The sequence below is a fragment of the Chrysochloris asiatica genome, unplaced genomic scaffold, assembly GCF_000296735.1.
Source record: "Chrysochloris asiatica unplaced genomic scaffold, ChrAsi1.0 scaffold00078, whole genome shotgun sequence".
Taxonomy (NCBI): Eukaryota; Metazoa; Chordata; class Mammalia; order Afrosoricida; family Chrysochloridae; genus Chrysochloris; species Chrysochloris asiatica.
In genome coordinates, this window is record NW_006408596.1 from 2,861,218 (window position 1) to 2,872,361 (window position 11,144).

At 43.4% G+C, this 11,144-nt stretch overlaps 2 protein-coding genes across 3 annotated transcripts in view; one reads left to right on the plus strand and one right to left on the minus strand.

Moving 5' to 3' along the window:
• The window catches only part of DIABLO (diablo, IAP-binding mitochondrial protein), a 51,578-nt gene extending 41,966 nt beyond the window's left edge, over nt 1–9,612 (plus strand). For both annotated transcript variants that reach the window (XM_006865389.1, XM_006865390.1), the window contains one exon: nt 9,416–9,612. In XM_006865389.1, coding sequence (XP_006865451.1) covers nt 9,416–9,612 — 197 coding nt within the window. The remainder of the gene's footprint in view (nt 1–9,415) is intronic.
• Nucleotides 9,613–10,413: 801 nt separating this feature from the next.
• B3GNT4 (UDP-GlcNAc:betaGal beta-1,3-N-acetylglucosaminyltransferase 4) overlaps nt 10,414–11,144 on the minus strand; it is a 3,086-nt gene continuing 2,355 nt past the window's right edge. The window contains 3 exon segments of the mRNA XM_006878420.1: nt 10,414–10,857; nt 10,859–10,901; nt 10,903–11,144. Coding sequence (XP_006878482.1) covers nt 10,414–10,857; nt 10,859–10,901; nt 10,903–11,144 — 729 coding nt within the window.

Consider the following 11,144-nt stretch of genomic DNA (forward strand, 5'->3'; position numbering starts at 1 on the left):
TAAAGGTGGACATTTTGTAGCAAGGAAGGGAGTGATTAACTTTTTAGTTTAGGAGCGGAGGGCCCTGGGACCATCAATGGAGAAGAGCGGAGAGCAGGATCCTACCCAGAGAAGCAGTGAGGCCTGAGATGGAGGCAGAGAAGACGACGTCAAGAGATGGTGTGACTTGAGACTTGGGATCCAGAGAGGGAAAGGGGCTGAGGACTGTGGTGGGGAGGTGCAGGCTTGCAGGGTACACCCTTTGGTTGGGTGAGGATGCATAGACGTGATGGTAACTATGCCAATGAAACGACATAGGACTAATGTTCTCCCATGTAGACTATAACACAATAAAAATAAAATAGGACTCAAACCCACCAGCCACTCCTTGGAAGAAAAATTAGGCTGGCTGCTCCCATACAGACTGGCAGTTGTGGAAACCCTCTCGGTTGGGTCACTATGAGTCAGAGTTTCCTGAATGGCAGTGGGTTTTCAGTCTCGGAAACACTGGAGAGAATACAGGAACCCTGGTGACGCTGGGGCTCTGATGCTAGGTTGCTAAAAAAAACGAACTACAAGGCCAGTTCCAAAGTATCTGCTGCTCTGTGGGAGAAAGGTAAGGCTGTCTTCTCCCAAATAGATTTACAGTAGCTGTTTCTCCATGGGGCCACTGGGAGTCAGAGCCAACTTGATGGCAGTGGGTTTGGTTTTTGGCTTTTTTTATCCAATATATATAGAGAGAGCTTTACTGTTGTTAAGTGCCGTCGAGTCAGTTCCGACCCATAGCGACCCTCAACAGGGTTTCGGAGTCTGTACATCTTTACAGGAGCAGAAAGCCTCATATTTCTCCCGAGGAGCAGCTGGTAGTTTCGAACTGCTGACCTTGCGGTTCACAGCCCATTTTGTAACCACTACACTACCAGAGCTCCTCTATAGATAGATAGATTAGATGGATGGATAGATAAGGTGATGCAGGGGTTAAAGCACTCGGCTCCCAACCAAAAGGTCAGTGCTGTGAATCCAGCAGTCACTGATCTGTGAGAGAAGTCTGTCGTGTGGCAGTCAGTCAGCTTCCATAGAGATTTACAGCTGTGGAAACCCTCTAAGCCGTTGGGACATCATAGGGTTGCACTAAGTTGGAAATTAACCCAACAGCAGTGAGAATCCAGTATATATATAAACAACTTCTACTACTCAAAAATAACCATCCAACTAAAATGACTATTTAGTTAGACAAAACAGACATTTCTCCAAAGGTAGAAAAATGGCCAGCAAGTACATAAAAAGATGCTTAATGTCATATGATCACACTTCATTTTCACTAAAATACAGCTATGGTTCAAAAGAAAAAACCCAGAATGCAAGGAGGTAGAGAAACTGGAACCCTCACCCATTGCTGGTATGATGCAAAATGGTAGAGATTCTGTGGAGAACAGGCATTTCCTCAAAAATGTGAACATTAGAAACAACCGTATAACTCAGCAATTCCACTCCTAGATGTGTACTCAAGAGAATTTTAAGCAGAGACTCAGATAGTTGTCCACCATTGTTCATTGCAGCACTGTTCACAAGCCAAATGATGGAAACAACCTAAACAGAGTGTGGTACATCCATACAATAGAATATAATTCAGCCAGAAAGAAAAATTAAGTCCGGATACATGCTGTAACATGGACGAACCATGAAAACATTACATTAAGTAAAAGTAAGACAAAAGAATATTACATCCCTTTTACATGAAATATCTAGACCAGGTAAGTATAGAAACCAAGTATAGAAGTATTAGTTTTAAGGAGCCCTAGCAATATAATGGGATGTATGTTGGGCTGCTAACCACAAGGTCAGCAGTTCAAATCCATTAGCCACTCTGGGGGAGAAAGATGAGACTTTCTGCTCCTGTAAAGGTTTACAGACTTGACAACACACAGCAGCAGCAGGGGCCAGGGGTGGGAAGGGGGAGGACTCACGTCTTAGGGATCATCAAGTTTCTCTTAAAGGAAATATTTCTAAAAAAAAATTAGAGATAGTGTCACTAAACTGTACCAATAAAAAATGTTGAAATGGCAAAGATTTTTATATATAAGGTGCCCTCAAAAAGTTCATGGAAAAATTGCATTATTTTGTCAGTATAAACCTACTTCAAAATTTAATGGAATATAAAAGAGCAATTTAAAGTGATCCAAGGATCTAAATGTAAGAATTGTTTTTGTGTGTCTTCACAGGAGAACTAGTGGGTTCAAACTACCAACCTACTGTTGCTAAGTGCCGTCAAGTCACTTCCAACTCAGAATGACCCTGTATAGGGTTTTCAAGGAGCAGCTGGTGGGCTTCAACTGCCGGCCTTGTGGCTAGAAGTCTAGTACTAACCCTATAGCACCACACAAGAGTCTGCCGACCAATTATTAGCCTTTTAAAAAATATATTGCTCCCTAGTTGATTCTGACTCATGGCCACCCCATGTGTTACAAAGTAGAACTGCTCTACGGGATTGTCTTGCTTATAATCTTTAGGGAAGCTGATAGCCAGACCTTCTATGTCACCAGTAGGTGGGTTTGAACGTCCAACCTTTAGGTTGATTGTTGTTGTTGTTGTTAAGTGCCATCGAGTCGTTTCCGACCCATAGCGACCCTCTACAGGGTTTCCAAGGCTGTCTGTTTTTACCACCCAAGGGCCTCTATAGCCATCAATAACCCGTTGTTACTGAGAGATTGGGATTCAGAGTTCTAACTCATAGCAACCCTGTATAGCGACCCTTTATAGGGTTACCAAGGAGCAGCTGGTGGGTCTGAACTGCCAACCTTATGGTTAGCAGTCCATTGCTTATCCTACAGTACTGCACCAGGATTCCATTAAGGAGATGCAAATCCAAACAAAGATACTGCCTCAATCCCACTAGAAGAGCTATGATTTGAAAGGAAAATAAACATTAGTGAAGATGTGGAGAAACTGGAACCTCCCTTATTGCTGATAGGAATGTAAAATGTACAGCCACTGTGGAAGAGTCTGACAGTTCCGCAGAAAGCTGGGTTATAGTATCATATGACCCAGAAATCCCAATCCCAGGTGTAGACCTCGAACATATGAAGGCAGGAACACAAGCAGGAATTTGTACACCAGTGTTCACTGCAGCCAAAAGGTAGATAGAAACAACCTAAAAGTCCCTCCACAGGTGCGTGGATAAGCAAATGTGGTACAGACTAACAGTGGAATACTCTTCATCACTAAAGAGAAACAAAGTCCTGGATGAAAACATCCTGCTGCACAAAGTAAGTCATCATGAAAAGATAAATACCGTATGATCTCCCTTACATGAAATATAACAGATAACGGGGGACTTCAGAAAGCTCATAGAAAAAAGAAATGAAAAGATAATGGACTTTTTAGAGTGGAAGAAACTATTGAACAAAACTCAAAATTATAAAAAAGATTGGACTTACTGGTCAGAAGGAGACTGGAGAAACCTGAAAATATGGCGCTTGGTCATCTTCAGGTCTGGAACTGAACTCACTCTCATGGTAGGTAGGTAGATGTGGAGCAGGGACAACACTAGTGTATACACACCATGGAATGGTCAACCATTCAAGATCAAAAGGGCAGCATTTACCTAAAGGATAAAGTTAAGAAGGGTTGAGAAGGAGGGTATAATGGAAACAAGAATCACGGGGAGAAAGTGGGATAACTGTTGTTACACGGAGGGGATTGCAATCATTGAGATGAAATAAAATGTATGATCTGTTAAATGTAAAATTGATGATTTGCTCAATAAACCTTCACTCCATTTACAATACAAAGGTTTTTAAAAAATGGAATTTACCCACTAACTTTGAAGTGCTCCTGATAGAATTATAAGGAGAAATTTAGCTTTATATATGTATATATTCTGAGACCTCCCAAAATTAAAAGTATTAAAGAAAGGGTTAGGAAAGAGTAGTTTCAACAAAACTTGAAAATAGTATTTCATTTCTCTACATATATATTCATAGATACCATACAAAGTCAATTTGAACCTCAAAGTTGGTGGTTCAAGCTCACTAACTGCTCCTCAGAAACCCTTTACAGTGTCACTATGGGTTGGATCCGACTCAATGGCACTTAAAACCAACAACAATTTAAGTTCAAATATATATAGAAAATATTTATTACATGTACAGATTCCTGGTGTGGCACTGATGGATAAGCACTGGGCTGCAAAGACAGTGATTCCAAAATGGACTAGGGAAATACCAAAAACTTCCCCCAGAAACATAACTAGTTCACTATTCACTTATTACAAGGGAACTTCAAAAATTTGTGGAAAAATGAATTAAAAATGGAGTTTTCCCACATAAGTTTTGAAACCTCCTCATACATTGTAAATCACATGTTATTTACTCCAAAAATACAATGATCAATGTTGTAAAAAGCAAATACATTATTAACATGATTCACGTCTTATAGTGAGATCATCTCTACAGCAGATTAAAGGAGGAAACCCACATAATCATAGCAATACATGTTCCAGTAGCCATCAATAAATATACAGAGGGACTTTTCTTAACATGGCCAAGATAGATTCTACTCAATAGTGAAATGCTGGAAGCATTTACATTAAAGTCAGAAATGGGAGAAGGGTGTGGTTAATCCTCCACTACTATGAGCATTCTACTGAAGGCCCCCAGTAATGCAGTAAGACAAAAGGGCAACCCAGTGTTCTGTACATGAACTGATAAATGAACATATCTCAATTATGAAAGACACTGTTGTTAGGTGCTATTGAGTTGGTACCGACCCATAGTGACTCTATGCACAGCAGAACGAAACACTGCCCAATCCTGGACCAACCTTGCTACTGTTCCCACGCTTGAGTCCATCTCGTTGGGGGTCTCCCTCTTTTTCTCTGACGCTCCACCATACCAAACATGATATCCTTCTCCAGCAACTGGTCCCTCCTGACAATATGTCCAAAGTATGAGAGACGAAGTTTGGCCATCCTGGCCTCCAAGGAGCACTCTGGCTGCACTTCTTCCAAAACAGATCTATTGGTTCTTTTGGCAGCCCATGGCACTTTCAGTATCCTCCTCCAACACCATAACTCAAAGGCATCAATTCTTCTACGGTCTTCCTTATTCACTGTCCAACTTTCGTATGCATATGAGGTTATTGAAAATACCATGGCTTGGGTCAGGCGCACCTTAGTCCTCAACCTGACATCTTTGCTCTTCAACACTTCAAAAAGGTCTTGTGCAGCAGATTTGCCTAACGCAATACGTTGTTTGATCTTTTGACTGCTATTTCAGTGAATGTTGATAGTTGATCCAAGAAGAATGAATTCCTTGACAGCTTCAATCTTTTCTTCACTGATATGTTTATTGGTCCCGTGGTGAGGACTTTTGTTTTCTTTATACTGAGATGCAGTACATACTGAAGGCTGTGCTTTGATCTTCATCAGTAAATGTTTTACGTCCTCTTCACTTTCAGCAAGCAAGGTTGTATCCTCTGCATATCGCAGGTTGTCAATGAGTCTTCCTCCAATCCTGATGCCACATTTTTCTTTTTTTCTTCATAGAAACCAATTTCTCGTGTTATTTGCTCAGCATACAGGTTGAATAAGTATGGTGAAAGAATACAACTGTGTCGCACACCTTTCTTAATTTTAAAACATTCATTGTTCCCATGTTCTGTTCAAATAACTGCCTCTTGGTCCAGGAACAGATTCCTCATGAGCACAATTAAGTGTTCGGAATACTCATACTTTGTGATGTTAGCCATAGCTTGTTATGATCCACACAATCGAAAGCCTTTGCGTAGTCAATAAAGCACAGATAAACATCTTCCTGATATTCTCTGCTTTCACCCAAGATCCAGCAGACATCAGCAATGATATCCCTTGTTCCACAGCCTCTTCTGAATCTGGCTTGAACCTCTGGAAGTTCTCTGTCAATGTATGATCGTAGCCGTTTCTGTATCACCTTTAGTAAAACTTTACTCGCATGGGATATCAAAGAGATTGTACGATAATTTCCACGTTCTGTTGGGTCACCTCTCTTTGGAATGGGCACAAATATGGATCTCTTCCCATCAGTCAGCCAGATAGTTAGTTGTCTTCCAAATTTCTTGGCATAGATGAGTGTGTGCCTCCTGTGCCACCTCACTTTCTTGAAAGATTTCAATTTTTATTCCATCATTTCCTAGGGCCTTGTTCTTTGCCAATTCCTTCAGTGCACCTTGGACTTCCTCCTTCAGTATCATTGGCTCTTGATCGTATTGCTACCTCTTGAAACGGTTGAATATTAACCATTTCCTTTGGTACAGTGACTCCGTTTTCCTTCCATCTTCTCTTGATGCTTTCTGCATCATTCAATAATTTGAACAGAGAATCTTCCAATAACGAAAGTCGAGGCTTGAAGTTTTTTCTTCAGTTCCCCCAGCTTGAGAAATGCTTAGCGTTTTTTTCCTTTTTGGTTTTTTGATTCCAGATCTTTGCACATTATGTTGTAATATTTGGCTTTATCTTCTCAAGGTGATCTTTGAAATTTTTTGTTCAGCTCTTGGACCTCCTCATTTCTTCCATTTGCTTTAGCATCTCTACGCTGGAGAGCAAGTTTCAATGTCTCGTCTGGCATCCATTTTGACTTTTTCCTTCTTTCTTGTCTTCTAAATGACTTTTTGCTTTCTTCATGTATGATGTTCTTGATGTCATCCCATAACTCTTCTGGTCTTTGGTCTTTAGTGTTTAATGTATCAAATCTGTTTGTCAGATGATCTCCAAATTCAGATGGGATATATTCAAGATCACATTTTGGCTCTCGTGGACTTGTTTTCATTTTCTTCAGCTTCACTTTGAATTTGCATATGAGCAATTGATGGGTCTGTTCCACAGTCTGGCCCTAGCCTTGTTTTGACTGATGATATGGATCTTTTCCATCGTCTCTTTCCACAGATGTAGTCAATTTGATTTTCTGTGTATTCCATCTGGTGAGGTCCATGTGTATAGTCATCTTTCATACTGTTTAAAGAAGGTATTTGAAATGAACAAATCATTGGTTTTGCAGAATTCTATCATGCGTTCTCCAGCATCATTTTTATCACCAAGACCATATTTTCCAACTTCTGATCCTTCCTCTTTGCTCCCAACCTTTGTATTCCAATCACCAGTAATGACCAATACATCTGGATTTCATGTTTGATCAATTTCAGATTGAAGAAGGTGGTAGAATTCTTCTATTTCATCCTCACTGGCTTTAGTGGTTGATGCGTAAATTTTAAAATAATAGTGGTATTAACTGGGCTTTCCTGTAGGCGTATGGGTATTGTCCTATCACAGACAACGTTGTACCTCATGACTGATCTGGATATGTTCTTTTTGACAATGAATGCAACACCATTCCTCTTCAATTTGTCATTCCCGGCATAGTAAACCATATGGTTGTCAGATTCAAAATGGCCAATACCAGTCCATTTCAGCTCACTAATGCCTAAGACATCGATGTTTATGCATTCAATTTCATTTTTGACAACTTCCAATTTTCCCAGATTCATACTGTACATTCCATGTTCCAACTTTCAATGGATGTTTACAGCTGTTTCTCTTCATTTTGAGTTGTGCCCCATCAGCAAATGAAGGTCCTGCAGGCTTTTCTCCCATGAGCTTTTCTTCATTCGCGTCATCATGGTCAACTCTACTTTGAGGAGGCAGCTCTTCCCCAGTTGCCTTTTGAGTGCCTTCCAAGTTGACTGGCTCATTTGCCAGCACTATATCTGACAGTGTATATAGAGCTTTAAAAAATATCTGTAAATCCCAGTAGGACAAACCCCCTCCAAGACAAACTCAAAGGGAACACATGAGCAGGCATGTAAGCATGTTGGCAACCATATTGGTCTACTGGTGAGTGGAAGAAGGAGAAAGGCCACAATGAAGTAATGGGCTGAGTCAACCATGTTCCACAGACTCCCATTGACCTGGAGATGAGAGAGAGAAGAGGAAGGGTTGGTTGATCCAAAGTGTGGTGAGACCTGGGGACTCCTGAGCCCATGGACAAGGACATAGCCATGGAGGGCTAGAGCTGAGAGTGAAACGTCCAGTTGATAGGAAATGATGGGAAATGTACAAAAAAGCCCAAACTTGCAGACAGTACCCACCTGACCTAGCCTCCATGGCTTGAAAACCAGAATTCAACTAGCGGAAGATTTTAACAAAATTTTTAGATAAAGGAAATGACAGTAAATTGCTACAATCTGATGAACTGGACCTATACTTATGGATGTAGTAGCTCAAAATACCAACTGAGAGCAGGAGTACTTCACATCAAGATCAATTCTATCCCATCTGTATACAGGGTAGATAGGGACGGGCAACGTAGACATTGGCTACCTAAAATGAGAGAGCGATAAAGGCACGAAGTGACTGGCTTACAAGTTTTCAAGGAGTTTAGTTTGAGTGTGGGGGAAGGAAGCGTCTCCACTGAATAGTTTTCATCTTGGCTAGATAGATCTGGTGAAAAGATATGGGGATAAGATTTTTAGGATTCAATAGTGAAAAACTGTTAGACTGTCAAAACTGTAAAAGAGACGTTTTGTAACAAAAACAGGGGTGTAGTTAATCTTACAGTCCAGAAACAGAGGACCCTAGGAGCATCAAGAGAGGAAGAGCACAGAGTGTGGGATACTACCCAGAGAAGGAGCGACACCAGAGATGGAGGCAGAGACGAGGCCATGGAGAGAGGGAGCAGCTGAGGACTCTGGATTCATGGAAAGAGAGGGATTGGGTGCTGGCGGCCAAGAGGCAGGCTTTCAGAATGTGCCCTTTGGTTGTTTAAATTATTATCTATTCTTGAGTGTATCAGTGTACACCTCCCTCCCACTCCCTCAAAGAAAAAAAAGCAAATACTGTTGAATGATGCTGCTCGGAGGCAATTGTAATCACTGCAATGAAACGACAGTGTAAAGCCAGTGTTTTCCCATGTAAACCACTCTGTTCACAACAAAAATTTGATACATTAGCTGTAAGTGAAAAAAATAAAGTATACTGTATATAATAAACTTCTATGCTAAAATTTGTAACAAGATTTTCTCTAAATTCCACATGGAAATCTTTTTAAAGGGAAAATACCCTTGAAATTCCCAACAGGTGATCTCTGAAGATTTCGTAGGACAATCAGAAGAGCTGTGATAACTAGTGATCTTTTAATTTTCCAAAAGGAATGTACAGCTTGAATTAATGACAGGTCTATACTGTGCTGTGTTGCTATAATATTAGTGTGGGAATTGCATTCAACAACGCTAACTATAGTAGCTGCTAAGGATAAAACAAATACTGGGGGTTTGAATGATGGGTGTGACTGCTAGGCTGAGTGGAGGATGTTGGGGCTTCTCTGCTCTGCAGGGGAGGGGCTCCTGAGGGGCTCAGCCAGGCCTCGTTTACTGCCTGCTCCGATGACCTGCCTCCCCCTTTTGACAGGAGCAGACCAGGCCTCAATCACAGCCCGAAACCACATCCAGCTGGTGAAGTCGCAGGTGCTGGAGGTGCGCCAACTCTCCCTGAAGGCAGAGACCAAGCTGGCGGAGGCGCAGACTGAGGAACTGCGGCAGAAAACCCAGGAGGAAGCCGGAGAGAGGGCGGAGGCAGAGCCTGAGGCCTACCTGCGTGAGGACTGAGACCCCACTGCCACATCTACTCTGGAATGAGAACTGGGTGCTACTGCTTTCCCTGCAGATATGAGGCGGCAGGCTAGGCCCATCCGACCAGAGGCCTCCCAGTTGAGTGCTGGCCCTCCCCCTGGGGTCTGTGGCCTCCTCCCCTGGGGTCTCTTGTCTGTGCTAGCCCTGCTTATTGACCTTCTGACCCTGTACCCTAGTTCACATTTCACCCCCAAAAGCATCTAACCAGTTCGGCCCAGAGGGAGCAGACCTTTCTGTCATGCCCATAAATAAGTTCAGTAACTGTTGAACCTCACTTTTTGTTCTTACGTTTTCAATGTCATTTAGTAACTGCTCCCTCCAAAAGGAGGCTGCCCTATGACTAAACTGACAGGAAGCATTTCTGAGGCCTTCTCTGTTGGGGCCCCACAGTCCGCAAGGACAACTGCCAGAGCGTGACAATTGTGTCCTGGAAGGGTGAGTTATGACCCAGTGCTCCCATTGAACCTGTTCCACTTTAGAGTTTGTTGTATCTATCCATGGGAGAAGAAATTTTTTTTTTTTTTTGCATTTAAAAATGTGTTTGTGTTTTGTCTCAACTTCCCACCGCCTGTAATGACAGCTCCAGGGACACCCCCCCCCCCCAAAAAAAAAAGGTTCCTGGCGGTGCTCCCATTCAACACAGACAGGTAGGAAGCAGTCAGGTTCCCGTGATTTTAATGCAGGGTTTACAGAAAAGCCATCTTGGCTTATAGACCGTTTCCCAGGTACTCAATTTCCCATCATGATAGAAAAACTACAATCTGCTAGGGCGGCTGCTCAACCCGCCACTCGCGGCTGGGGTTGCGGGGCGGCGGCACATCGGAGCTCCTCCTCGGTCACCAGCACTCACATGGTCCACATCTCCAGGGGCATGAGCTCGCTGTACAGGCAGGGATCAAGGGGGTTCAGGGGTCGCTGGATCCCGAACGTCTTAAAGCCGGAGTGGTGCGTGGGGCTCACGCCCAGCTTCCTCAGGCACATCCCCACAAAGACATCATTGATGAGGAGGAGCTCGGCTTCCTCCGCGGCCCTCCGCAGGCACTGCACCCCGCATAGGATGGGCCCTATATATACGCGGGGGGGGGGGGTGTGGGAGATGAAGTATTTGACCTTGGTGTTCCTGTTGTGCAGGGCCTGGCAGATGACATTTCCCACTAGGAGGTCCTGGGCTGGGTCCCAACCGTTCGGAAACTCCAGTATGTTGGGGACATGAACGAAGACATTCACCGTCCCCCTTAAGCAAGAAGGGGACCTGGGGGCAGGCGCAACTCCTTGAGCGGCAGGTGGAAGAAGTTCTCAGAGAAATCCCACTGCAGAATGTCGTCAAATTCGCGACTTTCGTACATTAGCAACTGGGCGGGGGGCGCGGGTCCTGCCACCCCCAGAAGAAACACCAGCTTCAGGCGCTGCCCGCGCGCCCGGCCCCACATGCCGCGGATGGCCGCCCACCGCTCCACGTGGCCTGGCTGGGACTTGATGGCAGCAGCAGGGCGGTGTCGGCGGCGCAC